The 26,902-nt window shown below is 48.3% G+C and overlaps 1 protein-coding gene across 2 annotated transcripts in view; it reads right to left on the bottom strand.

The window, feature by feature from the left end:
- Positions 1–26,902, bottom strand: part of KATNIP (katanin interacting protein) — a 195,221-nt gene that overhangs the window by 71,810 nt on the left and 96,509 nt on the right. For both annotated transcript variants that reach the window (XM_038539987.1, XM_038539988.1), the window contains 3 exons: positions 24,831–25,098; positions 17,923–18,054; positions 596–768 (listed from right to left, as the gene is read on the bottom strand). In XM_038539987.1, the coding sequence (XP_038395915.1) occupies positions 596–768; positions 17,923–18,054; positions 24,831–25,098 (573 nt within the window). The remainder of the gene's footprint in view (positions 1–595; positions 769–17,922; positions 18,055–24,830; positions 25,099–26,902) is intronic.

The following is a 26,902-nucleotide window of genomic DNA, read 5'->3' on the forward strand; positions in this document are numbered from 1 at the left end:
TCTGGGAAGGGACATGTATACTGAGGCATGTCTGAAGCCTCCAGCTCTTAAAGGGTCCTTACTCCACCCCACTACATATCCTCCTGCTTCTTGCTCAAAGCTGACAGCAGCGGGCACACACTCAAACACCTGCTGCTGGGCCAGGGAGGTTTCTGGAACAGGTGCAGTGGGGCAGGGGCAGGGGCAGGACGACAGGGAGTGCTAAGGGCTGCAGAGGCCTGAGGGTCTTATGCTCTGGGGAATGAGGTCTTTCCAGAGCAGACAGGGCTGTTGTCTACTCCATTCTTTCTCTGACCCACCAGTTGCAACCCTGCTCTAAGGTATCCAGGGCCTGAAGGGAGATCAGCAAGGGTTAGAGGCAAACTGGCATCTACCTTAGGCTTTCAGAAGCAAACAAAGAGGGTGAAGGAAACGGGGAGCTTTGGCAGGTTGGTGAGCGACTGTGCATCAAGCAGGAGATGTGCAGCCAGTCTGAGGTCAGGGATTTCTACAATGTCTCTCTCCTCACCAAGAGCTCTTTGCAAGCGCTGTTCAGACACCCTTGGGTCCCTGAGTAGCCTCCTGTGTGGTCGTTCCCCTCCGCCCCTGGACGTACCTGCAGTGGGCTGGTGGGGGGCTCAGCCTTTCTGCTGAGGAGCGCCCTCTGCAGGGCTTCATTCTCCACCTGGATGGCCCTGAGCACCGCAGAGGCGTCTTCCTCCCGGTCCTCAGCCTCCTGCACTGGTTTTCGGGTTGCTGATAGGGGTCTCTCACGCCGGCTCCCAGGTCCTGTGGGCGGGAAACAGGGTTGGGGGGTGCTCCTTTAGATTGCGTTTTCGGAGTGCCTTTCCAAATCTATTAGACCCAAATTGAGGAACATTCTATAAAACAACTGGCCTGTACTCTCCAAAAATGTCAAGGTCATGCAAGACAAAGAAAAAAGGCCTGGCGAGCTATTCCAAGTTAGAGGAGACTGGGCAGACACGGCAACAAGAATGCAGTGGCGTTCCTGGCACTGGATCCTGGGTTGGAAAGCACTGGCGTGCAGGACATTACTGCAGCGAGTGCAGAAATCCCAATAGAGTTTGTGGTGTAGATAATAGTATTGTATTAATGCTAACTCTCCTGAATTTCCTGAGTGCTGCGGTAATGTAAAAGGAATGCCCCAGTCTTAGGGGATACACACTGCAGGGTTCAGGGGTGAAGGTGAATGATGACTGCAACTTAATCTCAAATGATTAAAAAATACACACACATATATATACACACATCCACACACACAGAATACAAATATAAATCAGCAGGGATGAGGGGCAGCTGGCTGGCTCAGTTGGTTGAGAGTGTGACTCTTGATCTTGGGGTCATGAGTTCAAGCCCCACATTGGACCTGGAGCTTACTTTAAAAAAAAAAAAGAAAGAAATCCCTCAATCAATCAACCGGGACAAAATGTTAACAGTCAGTGAGTTGGGTGGAAGTGTATATGGAGTGTCATTTGTACTCTTCTTACAACTTTAAGTTTGAAATCTCATCTAAATGAAAAGCTGTAAACAATTAACGCTCTAACAAAGTACCTGTGAGGAATAATATATGCTGTCATGGAGACAGATGGGTATTGGGGAACATTTTACTTTATTTTGTTTTGTTTTTCCAAGGGTAACAAGAATTGCAAAGACTTTACATCTCAATTTTAGAAAGAAGTGTTGCAAAGCTGCAGTCGATTCCAGAAGTTCCAAGGAAAGGACAATTGGTTTTATAAAGTATAAAATGACATGCAAGCAGCACCCAGTAAGACTGGCTGAATAAAATAAATTACGGTCTACCCACCCAACAGAGGGCTTGCAGCAGAAAAAGAAAAGCATTCTAAACTATCTACAGATACAATGAAAGGATGACTTGAGTTTGCTTCCTAATCATCTGGGCAGCGGGTGGGGATGTAGATGAAATGACACTGATCATCAATTCACGACTGCCAAGGCCAGGTAAGGGACACATGGGGGTCACTATAACATCCTCTCAATTATGTGTGGATTCTTTCAATATTAGGGGAAAAAACCTCCCTTCTAAAATAGAACTGCTCGAAACGTCTCTACTGGAATGCTTAAGGAGGCTTTCACCTATTGACGTTCATCCCCTCGGCAAGTATTTATTGAGTACCATTGTGCCAGGCTCTGTCCTTGGCACTGATGATACAGAAGTGACGACACAGATTGAGAACCCCACCCTTGTAAAGTAAGACCATAAGCCAGGGGAATAGTGAACAAAATAGAGTGTTAGATGTCCGAAAATGTTATGGAAAAAACAGGCAAGACAGAATGGAGTAGAGCTGCAGGGTGGTGCCATGCTCCAGGCACCGGTGTGGTGAGACCCATGTGGGGTGTGTTAACGGAGCAGCAAGGTGCAGCGGGCAGCAGGAGAAACAGGTTGGGGAGGTCTGAGTCACTGGAGGTCCAGGTGAGGACCCTGGAGGTCCTGGCAGGGAGGGCCAGGTCACTCAGAGCCCTGGAGGTCACTGCAAAGCTATCACTCTGAGTGAAATGGGGAGCCACTGTGGGCTCTAGAGCAGGGGAGGACTTGACCTGACTTCAATGCTGAGTGGAGAACAGACTGAAGGGAGGTGGAGGTGACAGCAGGGAGACTAGGTCTTTAGGAGTTTCTGGCTGTAGCCAGGGGAGGCACGGCAACAGAGGAGAAGGGACACAGACTGTGGTCAGATCCTGCATATGCACAGAAGGCAGGGCTCATGGTGTGTCCGACAACTTGGATGTGGCTGGGAGAGAGGAAGGGTTGAGTTGCAAGGCCTATGCATGGGGCAGTTTTGGGAGCAGAGAGCGGGGGCTCCGGTTCGGACAGATGATTGGGTCTAAGATGTGATTCAGGCATCAAAGTGGAGCCACTGAGTCACACATACACACGCCGGTCTGAGTTTGGGAGAAGAAGGTCTGCGCCCGGAGATGTGAATTCGGCAGAAGCAACTGGATTGTATCATTTAGCAGTAAGGTCAAAGATCGACATTGATGCTGGTCTCTAACAAACTGGGAATTCACAGGTATTACCTCTTGGGATATATTAAATAGCATCCGTGCATCCTCATGGCCTCAGTAAACCATCCACCCTGAGTACTGGAGACTTCTGTCTTAGCACTTGTCCCTTTTGCTGTGTTGTGTTAGAATGCTTGCTGCATCTGAGGGAGAGTTCTAGCAGCGACATCTAGACTGGCATTGGGAGGAGAGGAAAGGAACCACAGTGCAGCTCCCCTGAGCTGGCTTCCAGTACAGCTGGGCACGGGGCTGATGGGAGACCATGGGTTTTTATGAAAAAGCTACAACTAAAATGAGAGGGTATCAATTTCTACCAGGCACCCAGGAAGTGACTGTGAATTTGAATGCCCTGGGCCAGAGGCCACAGCCCAGCTCCAGCCAACACCTGCCATATAGGGCTACACTCTTCATGTGGTCATTTTTTCCCAAGAAAAGCCAGAATTTGAAATCTACGTGAAGTCCCCTGAATTTTATTTGTTCATGCACATATCCTGGTTTTAAAGAAAGCTTATGAAGGCTAGTGGAGCCCAAGGGCTGGCCTACCCCAAGGCAACGACAAGTCCAAACTGCTTTCCCAGGAGGGTCAAGGTCACTCAAAGGAACCTCCTGTGCCTGCAGGTGTCTGGCCTGGGCGAAACAGCTGGTGGACTATTTTCTGATTTTGATGTACTGTCTCTGATCATTGCCCCAACGCAGGTCCTAGGCACAGAAAGGTAAGAAGCTGCTGGAAAAGTGACCTGGGATTCTTCTCACCCCAGTCTTTACTGTTTTACTGTCTTCTTGTTTCATCTTATCAGGGATTCCATGGCTCTGCAATGGGTTAGGGAGTGGGGAAGGAGGGAAGGAATGAGAAGGTAAAACAAATACCCAAACACAGAGCAGAAAGGAGGAAGGTGAGAAGCAGCTCAGCTTAACAGGCTGATGGGGGTGGGGATCCTTATTGGTATGGAAATTCAGTTGTATAAAAGGGATACAGAAGTCAGGGAAATAGAGATCAAAGCCACCAGTCAGAATGGCTAAAATTAAGACAGGCAACAACAGATGTTGGCGAAGATGCAGAGAAAGGGGGACCCTCTTACGCTGTTGGTAGGAATGCAAGCTGGTACAGCCACTTTGGAAAACAGTGTGGAGTTTCCTCAAAAAAAGTTAAAAACAGAGTTACACTCTAACCCAACAATTGCACTACTAGGGATTTACCCTAAAGATAACGAAGGGGCACCTGCACCCCAATGTTCATAGCAGCAATGTCCACAATAGCCAAACTGTGGAAGAAGCCACGATGTCCTTCGTGAATGGGTAAAGAGGATGTGGCTTATATATACCATGGAATATTACTCAGCCATCAAAAGGATGAATACTTACCAGTTACATTGATTGGCATGGATGGAACTGGAGGGTAATTATGTTGAATGAAATAAATCAATCAGAGAAAGAATCTTATCATATGGTTTCACTCATATGTGGACTGTAAGAAACAGTGCAGAGGATCATGAGGTAAGGGAGGGAAAACTGAATGGGAAGTCATCAGAGAGGGAGACAAACCATAAGCGACTCTTAACTCTGGGAAACAAACTGAGGATGGCTGGAGGGGAGGTGGGTGGGGCGATGGGGTAACTGGGTGATGGGCATTAAGGAGGGCACATGATGTGATGACACTGGGTATTATATGCAACTGATGAATCACCGGACACTACATGGGAAACTATGTGCCATAAGTTGGCTAATTGAGAAAAAAAAAAAAGAGGGATGCAGAGAGCCACATGGGGCTCAGGTCCTGGAAGTAGCTGGGGGGATAGGGACAGGGAGGACAAGTGAAAGGAAGCTAAAGGACATGTCTTGAGCCACACTGAAACTGGAACTGAAAAATCTACATGCTTGCCACTAGGGTGGCTGAAGCGGAAATGGGTTCCCAGCAAGGCAAAGGTGTTATCACACAGGCTCTCAGCTCTCACTAGGCTGAGGAATGACACGCTGTCCTGGGGGAACAGAGCCCCGGGCCTCACAGACCTCACAGTCATGGGGCAGAGAGGGGCAGGGATCAGGCAGGTGGACATTGGCCCTACCAACAGGTGGTGACAAGTGCTACCAGAAACAAAGTGAGGTAGAGGCCAGAGATGATGCAGGGAAAGCACACCACTTGGCTAGGAGGGTGACATCTGAGTGGAGGCCTCAAGGCAGTGAGCCCTGTGAGTACCCACATGGGGAGGCTGTTTTAGGCCAAGGGAATAGCAGGTGGCAAGGCCCTGAGGTGGGCTGGGCTTGGCAGATGAGGAATGGCAAGGTGGACTGGAGTGGGCAGGAGCGTGGAGAGGTCTTGGGCTTGGTTCTCATGTGGCCTCAAGGCCACATCAACTCATCAGGCCTTGTGCTACAAACCTGGCACTTGGCATGATGATTTTTGTTAAAGGCTTTTATGGAAAATGATTTCGAACTCAAACCTTGCAACCTCGGTTTCTGTGAATATCACTAAAGCATACTTTTTCCTCCATCATCTGCAGGAAAGCAGAGCTGAAAAATTCAAGGCCCCTTCTGATCCTATGGGTAATTCTATAAATAAGGGACTAAGGTCGTGTGTAAAGCTCAACAAGTGTGCTCACACTCTGATGTTGGGGGGTGCGAACCCCCAGGTTGGTGGAAGTCTCAGGTAGCGCCGGGACAAGCAGAACATGCAATTCATGAGGTTCTTCTCCGTTCCCTGCTTGGAGCACTTATAAAGTCGGTCCAAAAAGAGCTGTGTGGTGACATCTGCCTTTCTACCATCTTTATGTGGGCAAGTGGCCTGCCCTCCTGTGCCTCAGTGGTCTGTGGTGAGACAACCATCTGCCCTTGGCTGCTGAAACCCTATGCTCGGCTCTTCTTGGAAGAGGGTATCAAGGAAGGTTTGTTTTTTTTTTTTTTTCCAGGGGGGTCCAGTTCTGTCTGCACAAACTCTCCTGCCCAGGCATCTTTCATTTGGGAGAGAATGCTCCTCCAGCAGCATGATCATTGTGAGCTGCCTCTGCCCTTTGAGTTGTATTATGCTAAGAAGATGCTTTTAAAAATTAAATCACCCTTTCTCCGAGTGAAGGTCAACTCTGCAGCTCAACTCTGCAGCTCTACTACCAGAGCTTTCCCCACCCGTGGCTTTCAAGAAATGTCCGCACACGGTCCCTGCGTCCTCCTGAACCACATTTCTGCTGACCAGCTTGTGTTTACTGTGCATTTCCTCACGACACATGAGGCAACCACCTTTTAACTCGTTTTGACGCTCTCATTGCTCACTTGGGCGAGCTGGCTTTGCACCAGCCTGAACACCACATGAGGGTGGATTTATTTTCGTCATACACCTAGAGAATGGCAGATTTATTCACACAATAAATTTGTGCCACCAGCAAGAACCAAACTGCACATTTTAATTTATCCCACACTGCTCTTTTCTGGTAGAAAACCATCCCTCTTCCATTAGCTTCACTTTCTCTTGGCTTCACCAAAACTTGCCTTTTCTCTCTCTCTCTCTCTCTCACAGAGAAACAAAGAGCTTATCAACACGGGAGATATACCATGATATAATATGGCACGTGTCACATAAGAAGACCGAAGGATGTGGGGCTGCCGGTCAGCTCACGGCCCAGGTGACTCGTTCCCACCTACCAGCTCTGACTCGAAAAAGCTCAAATTCAGAGTCTCAGCAAAATTATCCCTTACCACACGTGTGGGGGCTTTGAGATCACCTGGGAATCCACTGAAATGGCAGATATTACATCTGAGAATACAAAGGTCTACAGTAAAAATCACAAGCCAGCAGCCCACAGACCAAATCCAGCTACAGATGTGTACTGTGTGACTTTGAATTTTTTTTTTTTTTTTTTGGAAATAGATGCCAAGCTTTTTTTTATTTTAAAGAGGAAATCCACCTGAAAATTGGAATTCCTGGTGGTCTCTTAGAAAGTCATACAATCTGGTAACCCCTGACTGGCATTCCCATATGGCCATCAGAGGCTGGAGCTGAGTAGTAGTGCCCCTTTAGATGGGTTAGAAGCACTCCGGGTTCCATAGTACACCCCCACTCCCTGTGGTCATGAGCCCATCAGCCTGGAAACTGTGCACTGATTTGTGTGGCAAAAGTTCCAGGGAAACAGCTGACTTAGCCCTGAGTCCTGAGATGCCCACACTCACCTCCAAAATCCAACTGGCAGGTGGGTAGGGGGCTGCACCCGAGACAGTGGTCTACACCTGAGTACCCCATACCTCCCTGCATTTCACTGTGGCACAGTCTCATCAGGCCACACACTTCCCATGATGACAAGTGTCCACTAATTCCTCTCCTTCCCCCCTTGAGCCGTGCTGCTTTGCACCGTGATGCAAAGGGTGGAGTCTGTTTCTCTAGCTAGGCTTGTCCTGGTGATTTTCTTTGCCCAACAGGTCATTGGACAATCATGACCAAGCAGAGACTTAAAAAAGCACTTACAGTTTGGGGTGTGTCCCCTCTTGCTTCCCTGAGATCACCACGGGCTGGCTAGCAAGACTATGTGGAACAGAGACAATCATCCTAGCTGAGGTCTAAGGGCCAAGTGGCCTGCATGACTGGCTGTTTGAGACCATCCAGCTCAGCTGCACACCAGCTCACCATGGAGTCACTTAGGGACTCCTGAGCGAAAGCAAAACGGTTGTTGTTTCAACCCACTGCATTTTGGGGCAGCTTGTTAGTGGGCTATAAACAGCTGATACACCTGGCTTGTCAAGACCTGTGTTCTTATCTCTAGAGCTTCTCTAGGCCTCTCCATGGGCAGATGCTGTCTGTAACTCTAATAGTCATCCTTTTGCCACTGGCTCTTCTTCAGCCCATGAATGCATATAATTTTCAAGGCAGGCAATCAGGGCTCCCCATGCCACCCTGACTCACTGGCTCTGCTCTTCCCTCTTGGATAGGATGGTCCTTTGGTCCTTACCCTGCCTTTGGAGAATCCGTAGCAAAATGTCCTTTGTGCTTAATTTGTCTATGAAATGAATAACAGCTGCTTCTGGCTTCCCTGCAGCAGTGACCACATGCACAGCACCCATGTTTTCCTTTGGGGAACTAACTGGCCCTTCCCCACTCTTCTCAGGCTGCAGAGTTTGGACAGATCTGACCCCATGTCTGGCCCAGCCTGGGGAAATGAGAGACATGCCTCTCCCTGTCCATGGAGATGAGAGATGTTTTCAGGGGAGAGTTGGTTCTTGGGCTCTGTTGGAATTATTAGAAAAGGAGCAGTCCCTTTCCTTAGGGTTGCTGAGCCAGTAAGAGAGAGCCTAGAGCTCCTGGGGGCCATCCATGGGCCATGCCTGAGACTAGGGATGTGGTTCTCAAAGTGTGGTCCCTGGACTGGCAACATCATCATCATGGAACTAATAATTCCAATGTTAGGTGATCAAAATATTTCAGTTCCATTCTAGATGCATGGAATTAGAAACTGGGGCTGGTGCCCCATCTGTGTTTTCATTTGCTTTGCAAATAATTCTGATGCACATTCCAAGTTTGAGACCTGCTGGACTGAAGAAGAGTAGAGCTAAGTGATGGAGAAAACAGCTTCCTGGTGATATCATCTGGACATCTAGATCCCACCATGCCTGAGGCCAAATCTATAGTCCTGGACTTTCCAAGTGTGGGAGCAATACATTTTCCTTTGTTGCTTCAGCCAGTTTGGATTTCTGTCACTTGCTATTAATAACGAACACTGACTAACTATGTTATAAGACTCTGGACTTTGGCAGAACGGTCTTTCTGCTGCTGGTACCTGACATAAATGCTAAGTGCTGGGCTGTCAGGGTCCTCTAATTCAATCATGCTGAGGGGTGTTACTTTATTTCTATGGTTGGCAGCTTGTCTGAGAAAAGTGGTCCAGATATATCACTTCCCTAGAGCACACTGACAACTTGGATAGTAAACTTTCTGCATTAAAGACTGATGTTCTTTCACCCTCAAGAAGACAACAGATCTCTGGAAGTCTTGTGGAAAACTCATGGGTAGAGACTGAAGCAATACAGGCCATGAGACCCCTTCATTAGAACCAGGGCAGTTACAGTGAGAGAGAGGAATTACGCTCTTGTACATCATATGCACATTTAAGTGACACGAATTCAATTTTATGACCTTGGCCAAAGGAAAAGGGGCAAGGGGAGAAATAACTCTTTAAAGAATGCAGGCAATAGGTTGTACTTCTGGTAATGTTAATATAGACCAACTCTTCCTTGGAGCACAACTAGAAAACCTGGACTAAATATTACACAAATCTGCTTGAAAAAAGAAATTTGGGGACACCTGGGTGGTTCAGTGGTTGAGCGTCTGCCTTTGGCTCAGGTCATAAGGGTCTTGGGATCAAGTCCCACATCGGGCTCCCTGCAGGGAGCCTGCTTCTCCCTCTGCATGTCTCTCATGAATAAATAAATAAAATCTTAAAAAAAAAAAAAAGAAAAAAAAAGAAATTTGTTTGAAGATATGGAGAGTGAATAGGGCTGTGAAAGATTATAGGGTCAAAAGTGGCAGGAGAAGGAAATCCAGGGAGGTGAACCCAGCACCTGAGAAGTGTTTTCCTTAAAGGAGCTGTTGACCCCAGGAGGCTAAGCAGAACTGGCAACAGACTCAGGGCCATAGCCTGAAAGTCAGGGTGGACCTGGAAAGAGCCAGGAGCAAAAGAAAGGTTGACAATGTGGGCAGCCCAAATTATTACTGTGTAAAATTAAAACTAATAGCAATCATGGTAAAGATGATAGTGTCATCTAGTGAGGTTTGAGATCTAGACAAAATTAAAAAGCATGACAATAGTAGCATTTAAGCTGAGTGAAGTAAGTCAATCGGAGAAGGACAAACATTATATGTTCTCATTCATTTGGGGAATATAAATAATAGTGAAAGGGAATATAAGGGAAGGGAGAAGAAATGTGTGGGAAATATCAGAAAGGGAGACAGAAAGTAAAGACTGCTAACTCTGGGAAACGAACTAGGGGTGGTAGAAGGGGAGGAGGGCGGGGGGGTGGGAGTGAATGGGTGACGGGCACTGGGGGTTATTCTGTATGTTAGTAAATTGAACACCAATAAAAATAAATTAAAAAAACAAAAAATAAAAAAATAAAATAAAATCCCTGAACATTAAAAAAAACTGTAAAATAAATAATTAATATTCTGCTGAAAAAAAATAGTAGCATTTAAGTGAGGAGGAGGGTAAATGGAGTTATGGAGTTGTAAGGTCCTTCCACTGAATGGGAAGTGGTAAGCTTGCTAATTTAAAGTAGATACAAATAAGTCAAGAATGTGTGTTGCAATCTCAGATAACGACTGAAAGAACAATAAAAGGACGTACAACTAACAAGCTAGTAGATAGGGAAAGAGGGAACAACAGAAAGTAATCAGTTCAAAAGAGGGCAAGAAAGGAGAGAAAGAGAAACATAAAACAGGCGGAACCAATAAAAAGCAAACAATACGATAGATTTAAATTCAAGCATACCAGCAATTACATTAAATGTAAATGGACTAAATGTGCCCATTAAAACACGCAGATTGTTAGAGGATAAAAATAAAACCCAATTACACGCTGCTTACGAGAGACAAACTTCAATGTAAGGAAGGAGAAAGTTTGAAAGCAAAAGGACGAAAGAAGACACACCATGTAAACAGTGACCAAAAAAGAAAGCTGGTGGGCTTTAGGGCAAAGAGCACCGCTAGGATGAACAGGAGACAATGAAGTGATAAAACGTTCCATTCACCAGGAAGATATAAAGAGGCTCATTTGTGCATGCCCCCCAAAAGACAGCCCCCTACAAATACAAAGCATGTAAGCAATCCAGATTTTGCCTGGAAGGGTGAGCTAATTTGATTAGCTTGTCTTCTCGGGAAGCCTCAGGTTCCCCATGCCTCTGGGGGTGTGAACATCCGGTGCCCTTAGGATAATGCCAGTGTCTAAAAACACACATTTTCACTGCAGCCCAGTTCCTAAACAAAGCCAACTGCTTCACCTGGGGCTCAGCCAAGAAGCTGGGATTATTCCCACCCTGGTGGAGAGATGATGCTCTGGGGCTTGCTGGAGATGATATGTCTGTAAGGGGTGGTCTACACAGAGCCAAATATATACACATATGCTGCCCTTCATTGTCAATTTGAGGAGATTTCCAAGGGTTTCTTTGGCCACCAGCTGCACTTTTTCTGACCTTTAGAACCTAATCCTTGTGTGAAAAGTGGCTCTACCACAGTCCCAGTGCGAGGGTGGTGACAATGTCCTAGTTTTCAACTTTCTTCACATTTGACTTATGTAGGGGCCAAGTATATTTGACAGGCTGAGCTCCAAATCTGTTCAAAATGAAGATTCCACTACCTCAGACAGTGTCATCTTTTGGGGAGTGGATGGGACAAATTACTGTAAGAATCAAGTACCAGGGACAGCTGGTAATCTGATTTTTATCAGAGAGACCCAGTGACATGCATTTTTTTATATGAATGTATGCTACTTTGCCACAGTGGCCAGGAAACTCAGAGTCACTACTGAACACCCCCCCTCATTTCTTCACCCCCTGGCTTCATCCCACTTTTTTCTCCACTCGCCTTCTCTGCACTCTCATTTCCACATATATTTATCAGTCTCGCACCACATGCTGCATATAATTAGTTAGAACATGCCAGAATTTTCTGGAGAATGGCTGATTATAAGTAAATTAACTAAGCTCTACTTTGCTAAATGTTGTCCATGGAGGTATGTATTATGGATTGAATTGTGTCCCCATAAAAGATGCTGAAGTCCTAACCCCTAGGCTGTGTCAGTGTGACCTTATTTAGAAATAGGGCATTTGCAGATGATGGGGTTAAGATGGGGTCATTAGGGTGGGCCTTCATCCAAAATGACTGACATCCTTATAAAAAGGGGAAATTTGGGCACGCAGACAGATGTGTGCACAGGAGAGAACCATGTGAAGGTTGGAGTCAGCAGTTAAGAGGGAGGCCTGGTACAGATTCTTCCCTAGAGCCTTCTTTCAGAAGGAACATAGCACCTTGGTCTTGGATTTCTAGTTTCTAGAATGGTGAGGCAATAAATTTCTGTTGTTTCACCCAATCAGACTATGGTACTGTTACAGAAGCCTTAGGAAACTAATACGGTATTCAAAGTTACTTTCGTTGACACATAGCTTAACTTTTAAAATATTAACAGTTACATATTTATATTAACAAGTGTTAGAAAAAATATCCCAAGTGACTCAACTCTGTGATTTTTAGGCATGTTTTTGTTTAGGACCAGGCTGATGTGGGTATGTGGTAAGCAAATAGCATTTTAGTTGGCACGTAAGGGACCATGCAGTGGAGTGGTTAAGAGAACAGACTCTGCAGCCAGGTTTTCAAACACTGATTTCACCACTCGCTGGCTGTGTGACTTCAGGCATCTCCATGCCTTGGTTTCCTCTGCATAATGGTGCTGCTGATAGCAGTGCCTACTGCATGGAGCGGTTTAAATGATTAAATGCAAGATTACATGTGTGGGATAAACACAGCTTTTTTGGTTCAGTGCTTTGTAAGCGCTGGCTCTTCATTTTATTACCCAGACATGGAAAATCTAGTGATCGTGGCATGCACATGCAGAAGGGAAGTCCCAGTGAGCCCAGTAGGATGGCTGGGAAGGTTGCTTTGATACCATGGTCCTGCTCCCACTCTATCAGGGGCTCTGGAAGGGTTCCTGCACAGTGGCACACTACTCTGGGTTTCATTTTTTTCAACAGCTCATTTTGGAGGAACTTTCTGAAAACCCTTATTAATTTTTCACAAAGAGTGAATACTAGTGGTATAGACCACAGTCTTGTCGACTGAAGTGGTGGTCAGTGGAGCTGGTTTGGGTGTCCAGGAAATATCACCTGGGATTGCCACCTGCATTCTCCACTTGCTGGTGGGGCTCTGAGAGCCAACCAGATCTTCACCTTGTCCCCTGGCCCCTTCTCTCTCTCTGCTTCCAGCTTCCTGGCTCTTCATCTGGCCAAAGCAAGTAGACTCGAAATTCACCAAGTTTTCCTGACATTGTACATGTTACATCTTACTCTTCACCCCTATACACTATATCTCAATTTATCTATGTACAAACGTGACATCTCTAACCCTATCAGCTGCTGTGACCTTGACATGCCCTTGTCAACATATCATATGCACAGTGATTCCCTTCCTATGTCTACCTTTCTCGGGCCCCATGTAAGTGACTTTCTTACATGGGCTCTTACATTGGCTCTGACTTTTGCCAAAAAGCCCCAGGAATCAGTTTGGTCCTAGCTCTACCCACTGGATTTTGGCCTTTCGTGTTGGTGGGATGCAGATAACTCGGCCACCTGCAGGCTCTATCTTGCTGCAATTTCAGGTCACTCCCCGCTGAGACAAGACACAAATCAGACCTCCCCCTTCCTATAGTGGACTTCACTGAACACTGCCTATCCCGACACAGATCCCAGCTCCAGGGACCTCGCTAGCTTGGGTCTCCTTTGCTAGAGGCACAGATTCAGAACCTATCCTAAATAAGAGACAAGCCAGGGATCCCCTGTCACTGCGGAGTCCCAGCTTTCCTGCCCTATCATGGTGGGCTCCCCACTGCCCAGTGTCTTATCCCTAGTTGTTCAGGATAAAAGCCACAACTAGTCTCATGCTTACAATGGAATCCCCACCAAGCCCAACTGCTGTTGGGAATCCAGCCACTGGTAAGACTCAGAGACTGAGTCACTATCTTTTCCATCCTGCAATGGCCTCTTCCCTGGTCACCCCACAACTACCATGGCTCCCGACAGGCCACACTCCTTGTGGCAGCCAGAGTTACCTTGTTCAAATGTAAAGCAGGTCATGGCAGTGCTTGCTGCACCAAGTCCCTCTCCTGGCCCCTGCTCACCTCTGTGACCCCATCTCAGCCTCCCATCCCTCACTCACTATGCTCTGGCCCCCAGCCTTTTTTCTGATTCTTGAGCCAACTGAGCATCTCGTTCCTACCTCAGGGCCTTTGCACAGGCTTTCCCCTCTGCAAAAGGCTAGTCCCTGACCTCACCTGGTCTCAGCTCATGTTCCTCCACACCTCAGAGGCCTCCTCTAGCCACGCCACCTAGCCATCACCCAGTTGCTGTCTTGATGGTGGCTGTCACCACCCCATTTTGTGTTTGTTATCAATCCCTGCCTGCTAAAATGTAAACGCCAAGAGAGCAAGAACAATGTGTTGCTCACTGGATCACCAGGGCCTGGACCAGGGCTGGCACACAGTAGGTGCTCCACACACAGGTTTCTGGTGAGGTCAAAGAAGACAGCAAATCACCTGTTGCCTTTGCCTGGAATCCCATCCAGCACTGACTGGACTGGACTGGGCAGGGCTGGAGCATGCCCTGAGCTGTAGTCCCGGGCCTGGGCCCCATGGGCCCAGCCTCCTCTGCTCACCCTGTGCATGGGTCAGGCCACATCCCCAGGATGCTTGCTGCTGGCCCCAAAAGCTGCCCCAATTCCCCAACTTCCCAACCCAGGCCTCCGTGTACTGGACTGAAAACCCGCGTCGTCACACTGCCCATATCACAACCAGGCTTGTCAGGGCTGGAACCCCCAGGTGCCTCCAAAGCTGCCTCTGTGGCCAGCCAGCTCTGGGGGGAGCAGCTTGTCGTGGCAATCTAGAGCATGGAACTTGGAGCCTGGGTGTGAATCCTGGCTTTGCTGTCCCACCTGGTACTCTCGGCAAGTAACCTCCAGGTTCTCAATCTTGGTTTCCTCATCTGTGAAATGGGAGAAGGGGGCAGTGGTATTCACAAGGATCTCCTGGAGTTTGCTGCATGGCACCCTCTCCTTCTGCCTCTGGTGACAGCACCCATGTCTCCTTCTCAGAAGCACCCCTGACTTAAGCCGGGAATGACAGCAACTCCAAGGCATTCGTGGGAAAGGCGCCAGCTGACCCTGCCGAACACTTGCTCTGAGCCAGGTGATCCCTCTCCTGCCCTTTTATCTTCATAGCAACCCTCAGATGAGGGTATCATTCTTATCTCTGCTGGGCAGATGGAAGGATGAGGCCCAGAGAGGTTAAGGAACCTGCCTGAGGTCACAGAGCTAGTAGGTGGACAGGCAGGATTTATAGCAGATGGTCAGGCTTGTTTTCTGTCAGGGTTGCTGAGCTGGGGGGCTGAAAGCCCAGGGCTGCTGTTGGCCATCCTATCACCCCTAGATCCTGCCTAAGAACAATGAGCAGAAGAAATGTTCAATGGGAGATGGGCAGAGGAAGACTGCTGATTTTAATCATTGGATCCAGCTCTGCCTGAGATCCCACCACCTTTGGACTTTATAGTTACATGGGTTAATTTGGACTCTTTCCCTTAAAGACACTTTTTAAAATCCTGCCTCTACCTAGGGGCACCTGGGTGGCTCAGTCAATTAAGTATCTGCCTTCTGCTCAGGTCATAATCCCAGGTTGAGCCCTGCATTGGGCTCCTCACTCAGTGTGGAGCCTGCTTCTCCTTCTCCCTCTGCTCCTGCACCCTCATTTGTGTTCTTGAAAGCACTCTCTCTCAAATAAATAAATAATCATTAAAAACAAAATAAAATAAAATCACTTGCTACTTAAACTGCCTTGTCTTGTGTTTGTGTGTCATTTCCTTCACTTGGAGCTTGGGGTGCACAAGAATTAATCAGATAATGGCCTGTGTGCTGCCCTGCCCACAGCCCCTCAGCCAAACCTCAGCCCGCAGCTCTGGCTCTGGGCTCCGCTGGCACCAGGGAGGGGTGTATAAGAGCCTAGCCCCCTTGCCCTGGGATGGGGGGCAGAGGTAACATGCAGAGGCTTGTGTTCAGCACTGCCCCCAGAATCCCCCAGCCAGGAGGCACTCCACTTGCCCAGTGAACTTGTTTGGTGGTAAAGCCAGGTTGGGCTCTTCCCCTCTGCTGTCCCCTACCAGGGAGCACCTCCCAAATAAATGACTCGTTCTCAAATCCTTACCTCAGAGTCAGCGTCTGGGGGAATCCAAACAGAGACAGTATTTATACAGCTGGAGCAAGTGCTCAGTAAGCAATGGCTGTTCCTGTTATTTCTCTTTCTCCTTCTACCTGCCCCGAGCTGCAGGGATAGGAGCTTCGAGCTCGGCTCCCAGTCCCCCCAGCTCCCCAAGCAGATACGGATGGAATGCCACAGCCCCAGAGAGCAGGGCCCCAGGCTCACACAGACTGGCTAACAAGGCTGTCTGGGGCTGGATTTTGCCCAGGACTCCCCAGGTTTCCAGATTCTTGGGATAGCAGGATGTCTTGTACTGTTTTCTTTTCTTTTTTAAAGATTTTATTGGGATCCCTGGGTGGCGCAGCGGTTTGGCGCCTGCCTTTGGCCCGGGGCGCGATCCTGGAGACCCGGGATCGAGTCCCACGTCGGGTTCCCGGTGCATGGAGCCTGCTTCTCCCTCTGCCTGTGTCTCTGCCTCTCTCTCTCTCTCTGTGACTATCATAAATAAATAAAAATTAAAAAAAAAAAGATTTTATTTATTTTTTCATTAGAGACACACAGAGAGAGGCAGAGACATGGGCAGAGGGACAAGCAGGCTCCCTGTGGGGAGCCTGATGCAGGACTCGATCCCAGGACCCCGAGACCACGACCTGAGCCCAAGGCAGACGCTCAACCACTGAGCCACCAGGTGCCCCTGCCTTGGACTCTTTGAGGTCCTTCGTTTTGGGTGGCAAAAACCAGAAGCAAGTGGCTTCCCCAGAGGGACTCTGCCACTGGATCTGGCCTTCAGCTGCAGTGACTCATCAACAGTCTCCAGTGCGTGTGGTCTGCCGCTCAGGACATGGCATGGTCACACTCCTCTGGGCCTTGGGGCCTACAGCAGCCACTTCCCAGTTGTGTGAATCCCCTACTGTGGGCCTCAGGTCCTCCTCTGTGAAATGGGGACAACCCCTGGACCTACCTCTAAGGCTATGTATAAGGGTTATAATTTCCTTGCAAGTGACAGGACTAATTGTTGACAGTGGTGGTCGGCTTATGGTAAGTCCTCAATCAATTTCATCAGAGGAGCAGCAGGCAGCATTCACCATAAACTCGCCTACTTCTAGAATTTAGTACCATTTGCGTGCATCATTATCCACATAAAGTAAACAAATTAATTTAAAAGTAAAACCAGGGGGATCCCTGGGTGGCTCAGCGGTTTGGAGCCTGCCTTCGGCCCAGGGCATGATCCTGGAGTCCCAAGATCGAGTCCCACGTCAGGCTCCCTGCATGGAGCCTGCTTCTCCCTCTGCCTATGTCTCTGCCTCTGTCTCTCTCTGTGTCTCTTGTGAATAAATAATAAAATTGTTAAAAAAATAATAAAAGTAAAACCATAATGAAAAAGTAAAACCAACACTAAAATAGCTTTTCCATTATAACCACATCTTGGTTGCAGAGTGAGAAAGGAGCTATGATGGTTAATTTCATGTGTCCATTTGATGGGGCCCCAGGGAGCCCAAATATTTGGGCTATTCTGGGTGTTTCCAAAAGGTGTTTTTGGATGAGAGTAACGTTTTGTTGGGGGATGAAGCAGATCACCATCCGTAATGGTATAATTCACCTGAAGGCCTGAATAGAACAAAAAGACTGACCTTCTCTCAGGTAAGAGAATTCTCCAGAAGACTACCTCTGGACTTCCTTTGCAACATTAGCCCTTCCAGGATATATGGCCTTTGAACTGGAACACTGTCTCCTCTGGGTCTCCAGCCTGCTGATCCATCTTGTAGATTGGACTCACACACACACAAATGCACACACACACATGTGCACACACATTCTATTGGTTCTGTTAACTCTGGAGACCTTGACTAACAATACATTTGTAAAATGTGAGCTCAGACCTTGACAAAGAGGGTAACACAGGAAGGACTCCTCCCTCAAGGCATCCCACTGAGAGGGACCCGGATCCAGGCCCAGCCCCAGTCCTCCCTGCCAGGACTCTTACTTGAGCATGCCTTCTCCTGGTCTGGGAACACAGTAGAGGGCTGGGGGTTCAAGTTCAGTTCGGGTCTGCTGGGAATGAAAACCTCAGCGTTGTCCTTCCTCTTGGCAGATAAATTCCTTTCCTTTTTATTACCTGTAGGAAAACAATGGTTTAGATGTCAGACACGGAGCACCAGCAAAGTTGGGGCATGCTACTCAGGTATCTGTTGGTTCATTCACATATTCATTCAACAAATATTTGTTGAACCCCTAGTCTGTGCCAGGCAAGTTCAGGATCAGAGATGTGAATAATGCAGCACATTTTGGCAAATAAATGAAACATTCTATGATATGTACAGGTTTCCAGATATTAACATTACTGAGTAGGGTGGAGTCTTACAATCAATGAGGTTTAATTGGCAGCATGGTACATGAAATAATGATGCCATCAAGGACATCCTGGGGTGAAAAGAGTAGAGCAAAACACATTTGCTGCCCTGGAGGGACTCACAGCTTAGCCCAGGAAAAGAGGGTGGAAGGGATAAGAGGGGAAGGCTGGGAAAGAAGAAGGTTCCAGAGTTATGGAGGAGCATGCAGCCTGAAGCATGTGGCCAGAGGGTGTGCAGCAGACAGGGAGCATACAGGTGACCAGGATGTTACCAAAGGCATGAGATGGGGCATTCCAGACACAGAGAACAGCATGTGCAAAGGCTTGACAGCTGGAAGGTTATGTGGCAGGTGAGTGGCTGGGGCCTAAGGGGGTGACTGGAGCCAGACAGAGAAGGGAGGGCCCGCAGACCATGCTGCAGAGCCAACATTTCGAAAAGCAGGGTGCCTGGACCACGGATGGAATGGGAGATGATGCCAGATGCCATGTGGGCAAATGGTTTTTAAGCAGTTATATAAATGAACGTTCATGGAAAAACATGTAACCAGCCTATCAAACCCTTGATTTCATTGATAGTACTGCTTAGAACAATCCTAGAATTATTAGAGAAAAGAAAAAGAAAGAAAGGGGAGGGAGGGAGGGTAGAAATTGAGAGGGAGGGAGGAAAAAAAGAAAGTTGTTTGTTTCATCAAAGCTAATAGTACAGGAGGTTTGTGGAGATGGCAAAAAAAAAAAAAAAAAAGGGAAAAAAAAGTGACTTTAGGTTTGCAAATGGCTCAAGTGCAGGGGAAATGGCGTCAGGGCTCTGGCCAGTGCAGGTTTAAGAGCAAGAGAAGGACACGCTCAGGACTGCCAGGCAGAAGAGCAGCCCTCTAGGCAGCGAGGCTGGGGTAGCTAAGCAGAATAGACTCTGCAGATGGGGAGAAGGGTTAAGGTCCCTGGATGCAGGACCTCCTGGCTTGGGAAGGCCGGAAATCCAATGCCTGCTGAAGTGCAATATGATGGACTCCCAGGAGAGCAATCCTGGGGGCTTCTGGGGGCCCAAAGGAGAGAGAGTCCCTGAATCCAAGTCCCCACAGGATTCTTGGGAGCTCAGGACAGTGGCTGGGGGCTTGTGTGGGTTCTTTTCAGACTGGCAGCAACCTCTCCACCATCCCCTCTTAGCCTCACAAAGGACGTGTGTTTCTCTATACAATTCCTGAAGTAGCTGCTCCCTGGCTGGCCTGTAATGCAGAACCCAAGGGATGACATCCAGGACCCACTATGTCCAATGGGACAAGACAGAGAATGGAGGGGGGCAGACGACCACAAGACTGGCTCTCCACATGCTGAAAATATGCTGCTGCTGCTAAGAGTGCCAGCACTAACTGGATTTGGCCTCCCGAGCGCGCAGGTGCTGGTCAGGTCTCTGGCACACCCTGTCTGTCTCATTCACCTCTCTGGCCATCCCAGGGGGTAGATGGGAGGCAAATAATGATCTGCCCAAAGATGGCCTAACCCAAAGTCACAAGGCAAAACGGAATCCACAGTGCTAATCAGCCAACCTTCAACTAGGGAGATCTTCGATTATCCTAATGGATCCAGTATAATCCACAAGGGTTCTTAAAAGTGAAAGAGGGATACAGTTTCAGTTTGGGACTATGAGGAAGGTTTGAAGATAGATTCTGATGATGGTTACACAGCGGTGTGAATGTACTTAGTAACACCAAGTGGCACTCTTAAGTGATGGTGAAAATGGTAAAATCTGTCAGGTGTTCCTTACTGCAATACCCCACCCCCCACACCCACACACACGGAGGACAGCAGAAGAGGAGGGCCAGGGGGAGAGGGGACTCTGTAAGAAAGGCACAGAGAGGCTCAAGGTTGCTGGCTCTGAAGGTGGAGGGAGGGGCCATGAGTCAAGGAATGTGGAAGCCTCTAGAAGCTGGAATAGTGAGAGAATTTTTCCCCTAGAGCCTCCAGAAGGATCACAGCCTTGTTGACACTGTGAATTTAGCCCAGTGAGCCTTGAGTCCAACTTCTGGCCTATAGAACCATAAATAATAAATTTGTTTCGCTTAAGCCACTGAGTTTGTCATCATTTGTTACAGCAGTGATAGAAAACTAATACATACTATTACAGAGCAGGGCTCTGGAGTTCAAGTTGTCTGTCTGAGGTCGCAGAGCTGGGAATCGATAGAATCGGGATTTGATCAGACCCACCTGGCTTGGACCCCTGCCCTGACCCACCTTATCCCCTGTCTACCACCCCCTCCTCTGCATAAGATGGCCCTCCTTGCTATCAGGTCTACACAAGGATATTTTCTAGGGCACCAAAGGATGCAGACCCTTGGTGCTACCCTAGGACCATTGAGTCTTCACGGAAAGTGGCCGGAGATCACCGACCAGCCTCATTGTGTACTACACTCTCCATGTGCTCACTTGGATCCAGCCACACTGGCCCCTTCCCTCTCCCTGGGTACACCAAGCTCATTTCCTCTTTGAGCTCTTTGTACTTGCTACTCCCTGCCCTTGGAATGCTGTTCCAATGGCTACTTCCTCTTAATTCCTGTCCCAGATTCACCATCACCTCCTGAGAAGGCTTCTCTGACCATTCCAGCTTGAGGGGTTCTTCTCGGACCCCCATCCCCCAACTGGTATCCTGTTTTATACTCTGCACAATGTTCAAAACTCTTGAGGGTACAATTCTCTCCTTCTATCCTCCTCTCTCAATTTCTTTCTTTTTTTTTTTTAAGTTAGAGAAAGAGTGCATGCACAGGAATATGAGTGAGGGTAGGGGCAGGGGAAAAGAGAGAATCTCAAGCAGGCTCCACATTCAGCAAGGAGCCCAACATGGGGCTTGATCTCACAACCCTGAGATCATGACCTGAGCTGAAATCAAGAGTCGGATGCTTAACCCACCCAGGCGCCCCATCCTCCTCTGTGAATTCCTAAATTGACCCATGACCTAGCCTTTCCCTTTCCAGTTATTAGGAAAATAACCTCTGCCTTTTTCTGTGCCACTCATACCCTGGCCCTCACTCAGAAGGAAGTCACATGGGATGGGATGGGGTGGGGGGCTGGGGTGGTGGTGGCAGGAAGACATCAAAGCTCAATCCAGCCACTCCCCTCCCTCCTCCAGCGGGGTTGCCCTCAAGACACACAGCCATCTGCCACCACACTAATGCCATCAGTGGCCCAGCTCTGTCAGCATCTGGGGTCAGGGGTCTGCCTACTTCAGAGGGGCAGCACCGAGTAGCCAGCAATCTGGCTCTTCTCAGTTGCAAAGGTGAACATTTGTTCTCCTTCTATCAGATTCCCAAGCCCATCTCTCATATGTTTCGATTAGGAAGGAAGACAGAGTGGGTGGCATTACTTATCAGCTCCTCAAAGCCCAACTATTGTTTTCTAATTTGATCTGGTTTATTTATTCAGCCTAGTGATTAAGGGCTTGGGCTCTGGGTTCAGACTCCTGGCAAATTCAATCCCACTCTGCCCCTGTGTGACCTTGGGCAAGTCATCTGACCTCTCTGTTTGCCAGCGTCCCCATCTGTAAAGCAAGGACGTTGACGGGACTGGTCTTGGTGTTGGATTACACATGGTAAGCCCCTGGAATAGCGCTTGGCGCATGTTAGTAAGAATTCAGTCGACGTTGGTAATCGTTTATTATTTATGTTTTAGGTGCTTGTTTTCTCTGCTAGGTTTAAGTGCCATAGGAGAAGGGACTAGACCTCTCTTGCTCCAGTATATACCTAGGCCTGGGGCACGAATGAATGGACAGCCTAGAACCAAGCACAACTTTTCAGGCTACTATTGACTGTGCTTGAGTAAATATTCAGGATCCTCCACTGGGGCCTGGGGAGACCTGGCAACAGGCTGCTCAACTTTTGCCTGCTCCTCTCAGTGGGTCTGTGGTCAGAGGCTACAGATGAGTGGCAGTAGGAGGCATGCCTCTGACCCTCTAAGGCTCCAGATTAGGCAGCCCCTGCCCGGGGCAGACATCACAGTGGTTAGTGCAGGGACTCGCCAAGCAATCTCATTGTCAAAAAATGCAAAATGTCCAGATGCCTGGGTGGCTCAGTCAGTTAAGTGTCTACCTTCAGCTCAGGTCATGATCTTGGAGTCCTGGGATCAAGCCCCACATTAGGCTCCTCCCTCTGCCCCTCATCCACCCCCACTTGTGCATGCACTCTCTCTAATGAATGAATGAATGAATGAATGAATAGATAAATAAATAAATAAAATCTTCAAAAAATAGGCAAACTGTTAAGAAAGTGAAGTTCTTTCTTTTTGTTGTATGCTCCAATCTCACTCTCAAACTGCGCTGGGGAGTCCAGTGGTTCTCTCTGTGGCCCGGTCCTTGGTACCAGAAGTGACTGTCATGCCCTGTTTCCAGTGGGAGGCTCACTCAGTCTCCTTACTGCCCTCCCCCGGCCTCCCCACTCCCTGAAGAAAAACAGTTCCCTGTGTAACTGCAGCGGGTTTCACACAGAAGCATGGGCACGGAACGCTTTAGCAGGTAGGTGTAAAGCCTTCATGTATCGGACAACAATTTCTGGAGTGGTTTAAACGTGCCAGGTGAGTGCTGCCCCTGGGGGTGCAATGGGCGGGGGCGGGGAAGCGCTGGTGGGGGCCCTGGCAGAGGCTCACAGGCCAGAGGGGGAGAAAGACAAGAGGAGTCCATGGTGAGACCAGTGCCATGATGACACCCTGGGGGCAGAGGAGGCAAACCTACCTGAGCCATGCTGAGAGGGCAAGGGAGGCTTCTTGGAGGAAGCAGCCCCTGAACTGAATCTTGAGGGGAAAGCAGGGAGCCAGGTTTCAGGGTTCAGAGTGGAAAGGAGAGGAGATGTGGTCATCAGGACAGAGGGAACAGCCCAAGCAAAGGTTTGGAGGTGAGAGAACACAGTGAGAGCATATCTGAGGGACAAATGTTCTCTCTGGAGGCATCAACCCCTGTGTGTGGCGTTTCCAGGGCTGCCAGTCATTATATCCATTCCCAATTCATATGTTTAAGTCCTAATCCCCAGGACCTCAGAATCTAACCGAATCTGGAGACTATTTGGTCATTGTGGTAAAATGAGTCAATGAGGGTGGGCATTAATCCAGTTTGCCTGGTGTCCTTGTGGGAGGAGATTAGGACACACACAAACACAGAGGGAAGACCTCGTGCGGACACAGGGGGAGGACGTCCACCAACAAGCCAGAGTGAGGCCTAAGAAGAAAACAACTGGCTGACACCCTGACCTTGGGCTTCCAGCCTCCAGAATGATAAGAAAATGCATTCCTGTTGCTGTTGGAGCTCTCCCCTGGTCCGTGTAGCCTGAACACACTAATACACTCTGCCTAATTGCATACATCCCCTCATTTCTCTTCCTTTAGAGGCACCCCTGTTTCCCAGCCTGGTGGCCTTGGTATTTGGTTCAGAAAGTCTGGCACACACAACTGTGAGAAGGATGTGCCCAGGATGGAGAGGGAAGGGCAGGCAGAGACCGAGCCAGCTCGGCACTGGCCCAGGAACTGTGGCAGGTGGGCCCCTTCTCGCTCCTCCTCAAATTGCTTTCTTGACTCTACTTTCCAGGGTCTTTTCTGGAAAACCTCCTCTAGCAGATGGCTGCTATTTCTGCCTGCCCTGCATGCTTTCCTCCTTCTTCAGGTTCACCTCGATTTTCCTTTGGAACTACTAACAAACAGTCCATGTGGTTTGGGTGGCAATAACCACAGCCATAGCCTTACTGGCTAGACCAGGCCAACCGGAGCCACAGTGACTAGTTCAGAAATGTGACCCAATGTGGGCTCAAGAGCCAGGCCTGGGACCTTTGCTGGAGCTTTTGGGGAGAAAAATTCACTTTCTGATGGAGGCATCAAGCCAATATCTCAATTCTGTGTCTGCAATGTGGAGAGCCCACCTGTGAATGGTACCAAGACAAAGAAAGGCAGAGATGAAGGGCACCTCGGTGGCTCAGTGGTTGAGGGTCTGCCTTCAGCTCAGGTGTGATCCCGGGGTCCTGGAATCACATTCCACATCAGGCTCCCAATTGGGAGCCTGCTTCTCCCTCTGCCTGTGTCTCTGCCTATCTCTGTGTCTCTCTTATGAATAAATAAATAAATCTTAAAAAAAAAAAAAAAGAAAAGAAAAGCAGAGATGAGAGGGAGGGAGGAAGAGAGGGAAAAGGAAGGGAGAAGGGAGGAGGGAAGAAGGGGAGGGAAAGTCCTTGACAGCCCTGGACATCTCAATGATCCAAGCCAATATACTTCCTTTTGCTTAAGCCAGAATGTATCATTAGCCTGTTGGCATGCAGATCCTGCAACACATCCTACAGTGCATAGGACAGCCCCCCAAAACTATCTGCCAGACATCGGCCGTCTGGAATTTCAGGGTCATCTATAGGCCATTGGGAGCCTTTGCTTCTTGTAGTCAGCAGAGACCTGGCTGATATACCTCCCTGACCTGGGGGACAGTCTCCCCAAAACTAAATTCCAAGTACTGCTAGAAATTCAAGTCCTCCCAGTAGACCCGGACACACCAAGGGCAATGGCATGCCCACAAAGACAGAACTCACTCTTGGAAGCTGGGTTAAATTCCAGCACCACGAGGGTGTCTGGGCCCTGGGGAGGGTGCCCTTCTGTCTCTTGGTCCTCAGCAACATCCTTCTGCATGGAGTCCCCACTGGAAAGAGCGGGGTCATCTTTGGGTTGGCTCATCAGCACCTGTTCCTCGGGCTCAGGTTCAGACAGCACCTCTTCTTCAATGGAGTCATACTCATCACTGGAACCATCTTTCTGTTTCCTCTGTAGATTTACACTAAGTTCCAGGCTTTTTCTTAGCTCCTACCAAAAGTCAGGAAGAGAGGCCAAAAATGAAATATGCTACTTTGAGAAAAACTCACCTGCAAATAGATCATTAGGACCAAAGAACTATTCCCAGCAAATGAACATTTACCCGAATCATCTTGATGCGTGTGTTGTCATCGCTTTGAAGACGAGAAAACAAAGACAGGGACAAACGAGTAACTCCCTAGCAGAGGAGTATTTATAGTATTTGCTGTGGTCACATGCCTGGGATACCACTAAGAGTGTGTGTGTGTGTGTCTCTGTGTTACAGATGTTCTTGTTTGGGGCCTATTTAAACAGATTGTGGGGTTCCACCCCCCCAGAGTTTCTGATTCAGTGGGTCCTGGACAAGGCCTAATGATGTGCACTTCAAATAGGCTGATGTTAATGCTGCTGATCCAGGGGCCACACTCTGAATATGAAACCCCAAAGGCTTCCAAATGACCTTGAAATTCCAGATGGTACAGTGTCTTCCAGACAGTTGTAGGGAGTGCTGTCCTATATATTGAAGGATGTTTAGAAGAACCTAAGATATCATAAGATTTAGCACTTATCCATAGCTGCTGGATAATTTTTTTCAATTTGTGTTTCATCTCCACGAGATCAATTTATAATCTGAAGGGTGAGCATTATGATCTACACTTAGAGTGACCAGAAAATTCATCACCGAAGCCAGGATACTTTTGAAAGGGAAAAAAGGTACTGGTCTACTTACTCTGGGACAAAAAAACGTCAACTGGGCTATCTGGGCAAACTAATGTTTGGCTATACCACCCCCCCAGCTCGTGTTGTCTAACATAGCTCTGAGTAAATGAGAAGCAATCAATACCGCTTGCTTGATACTGGTGGTTGACCAGTAAACTTAACAGTTGCTATGGTGTCCAAGTCCTAACCCCTGGACCCTGTAAGTCAGTGACAGCTCATGAAGAGGGAAGAGTCACTGGAATAGTTTAATCATTCTAGAGAAGTCGTCCTAAAAAAAGACCCGATGGTAGAAATATGGACACCAGAGGTGCTGGCTTGTAGGGGCTCAGGAAACAAGGAATCTTATGATGCAGCGGCAGGATCTTAGCTGTGCTGTGCTGTGCTGTGCCTACAGTTCTGTCATAAGTGGAACTGGGAACTGAGATTTGAAGATTTGGGAAACTCTCAGCCTAGCCAGTTGCAAAAGATGCTAACATGCAGAGATTCGTGGTTAGAAAATCATGCTCTGGAGAGAAACCCAAGGTATGGCTGGACAACTTTTTGCTAGTCCTTGAGAAGGATCGGAGTTTAGAGGATTCAATCACACGGAGGGTTCTCTGAAGACACTAGACCTGGGATCATGGATCTTCTTAGCCATCCCAGAATAAGCCAGGCATAGAGATAAGATTACCCATGAAGATCCATGAAGGAACCTCTTTGTCTAATGGAGGGGATTCTAGAGACGTACATAGCAGACCACATGGGTTTTGAGAATGTCATACCAGTGGAAACACTACCGGCTTATACCAAGAGAGGAAGGACAAAATAAAAGAAGGCTATCATACTCCCCAAATCCCATAGTCAGGAAGCAGGTTGATACTTAGCTGCAGACACAGGCTACCCTACATGAGAGAGGAACGATGGCTCCAAGGATGGGGCCGTGGGCCCAGAGGCTGGAGCCCTGAGTCACAGAGAATTTTTCCAAGGACTTGAAACCCACCCAATGAAGTTTGCCCAGTTGGATTTCAAAATTGCTTGGGTTTGGTGACTCCCTTCTTTCATTTTGTCCCTGTTGTAATGGGAATGTCTGTGGCCATTATTCTGGGCCTGACCTGCC

Source organism: Canis lupus, chromosome 6 (assembly GCF_011100685.1).
Source record: "Canis lupus familiaris isolate Mischka breed German Shepherd chromosome 6, alternate assembly UU_Cfam_GSD_1.0, whole genome shotgun sequence".
Taxonomy (NCBI): Eukaryota; Metazoa; Chordata; class Mammalia; order Carnivora; family Canidae; genus Canis; species Canis lupus.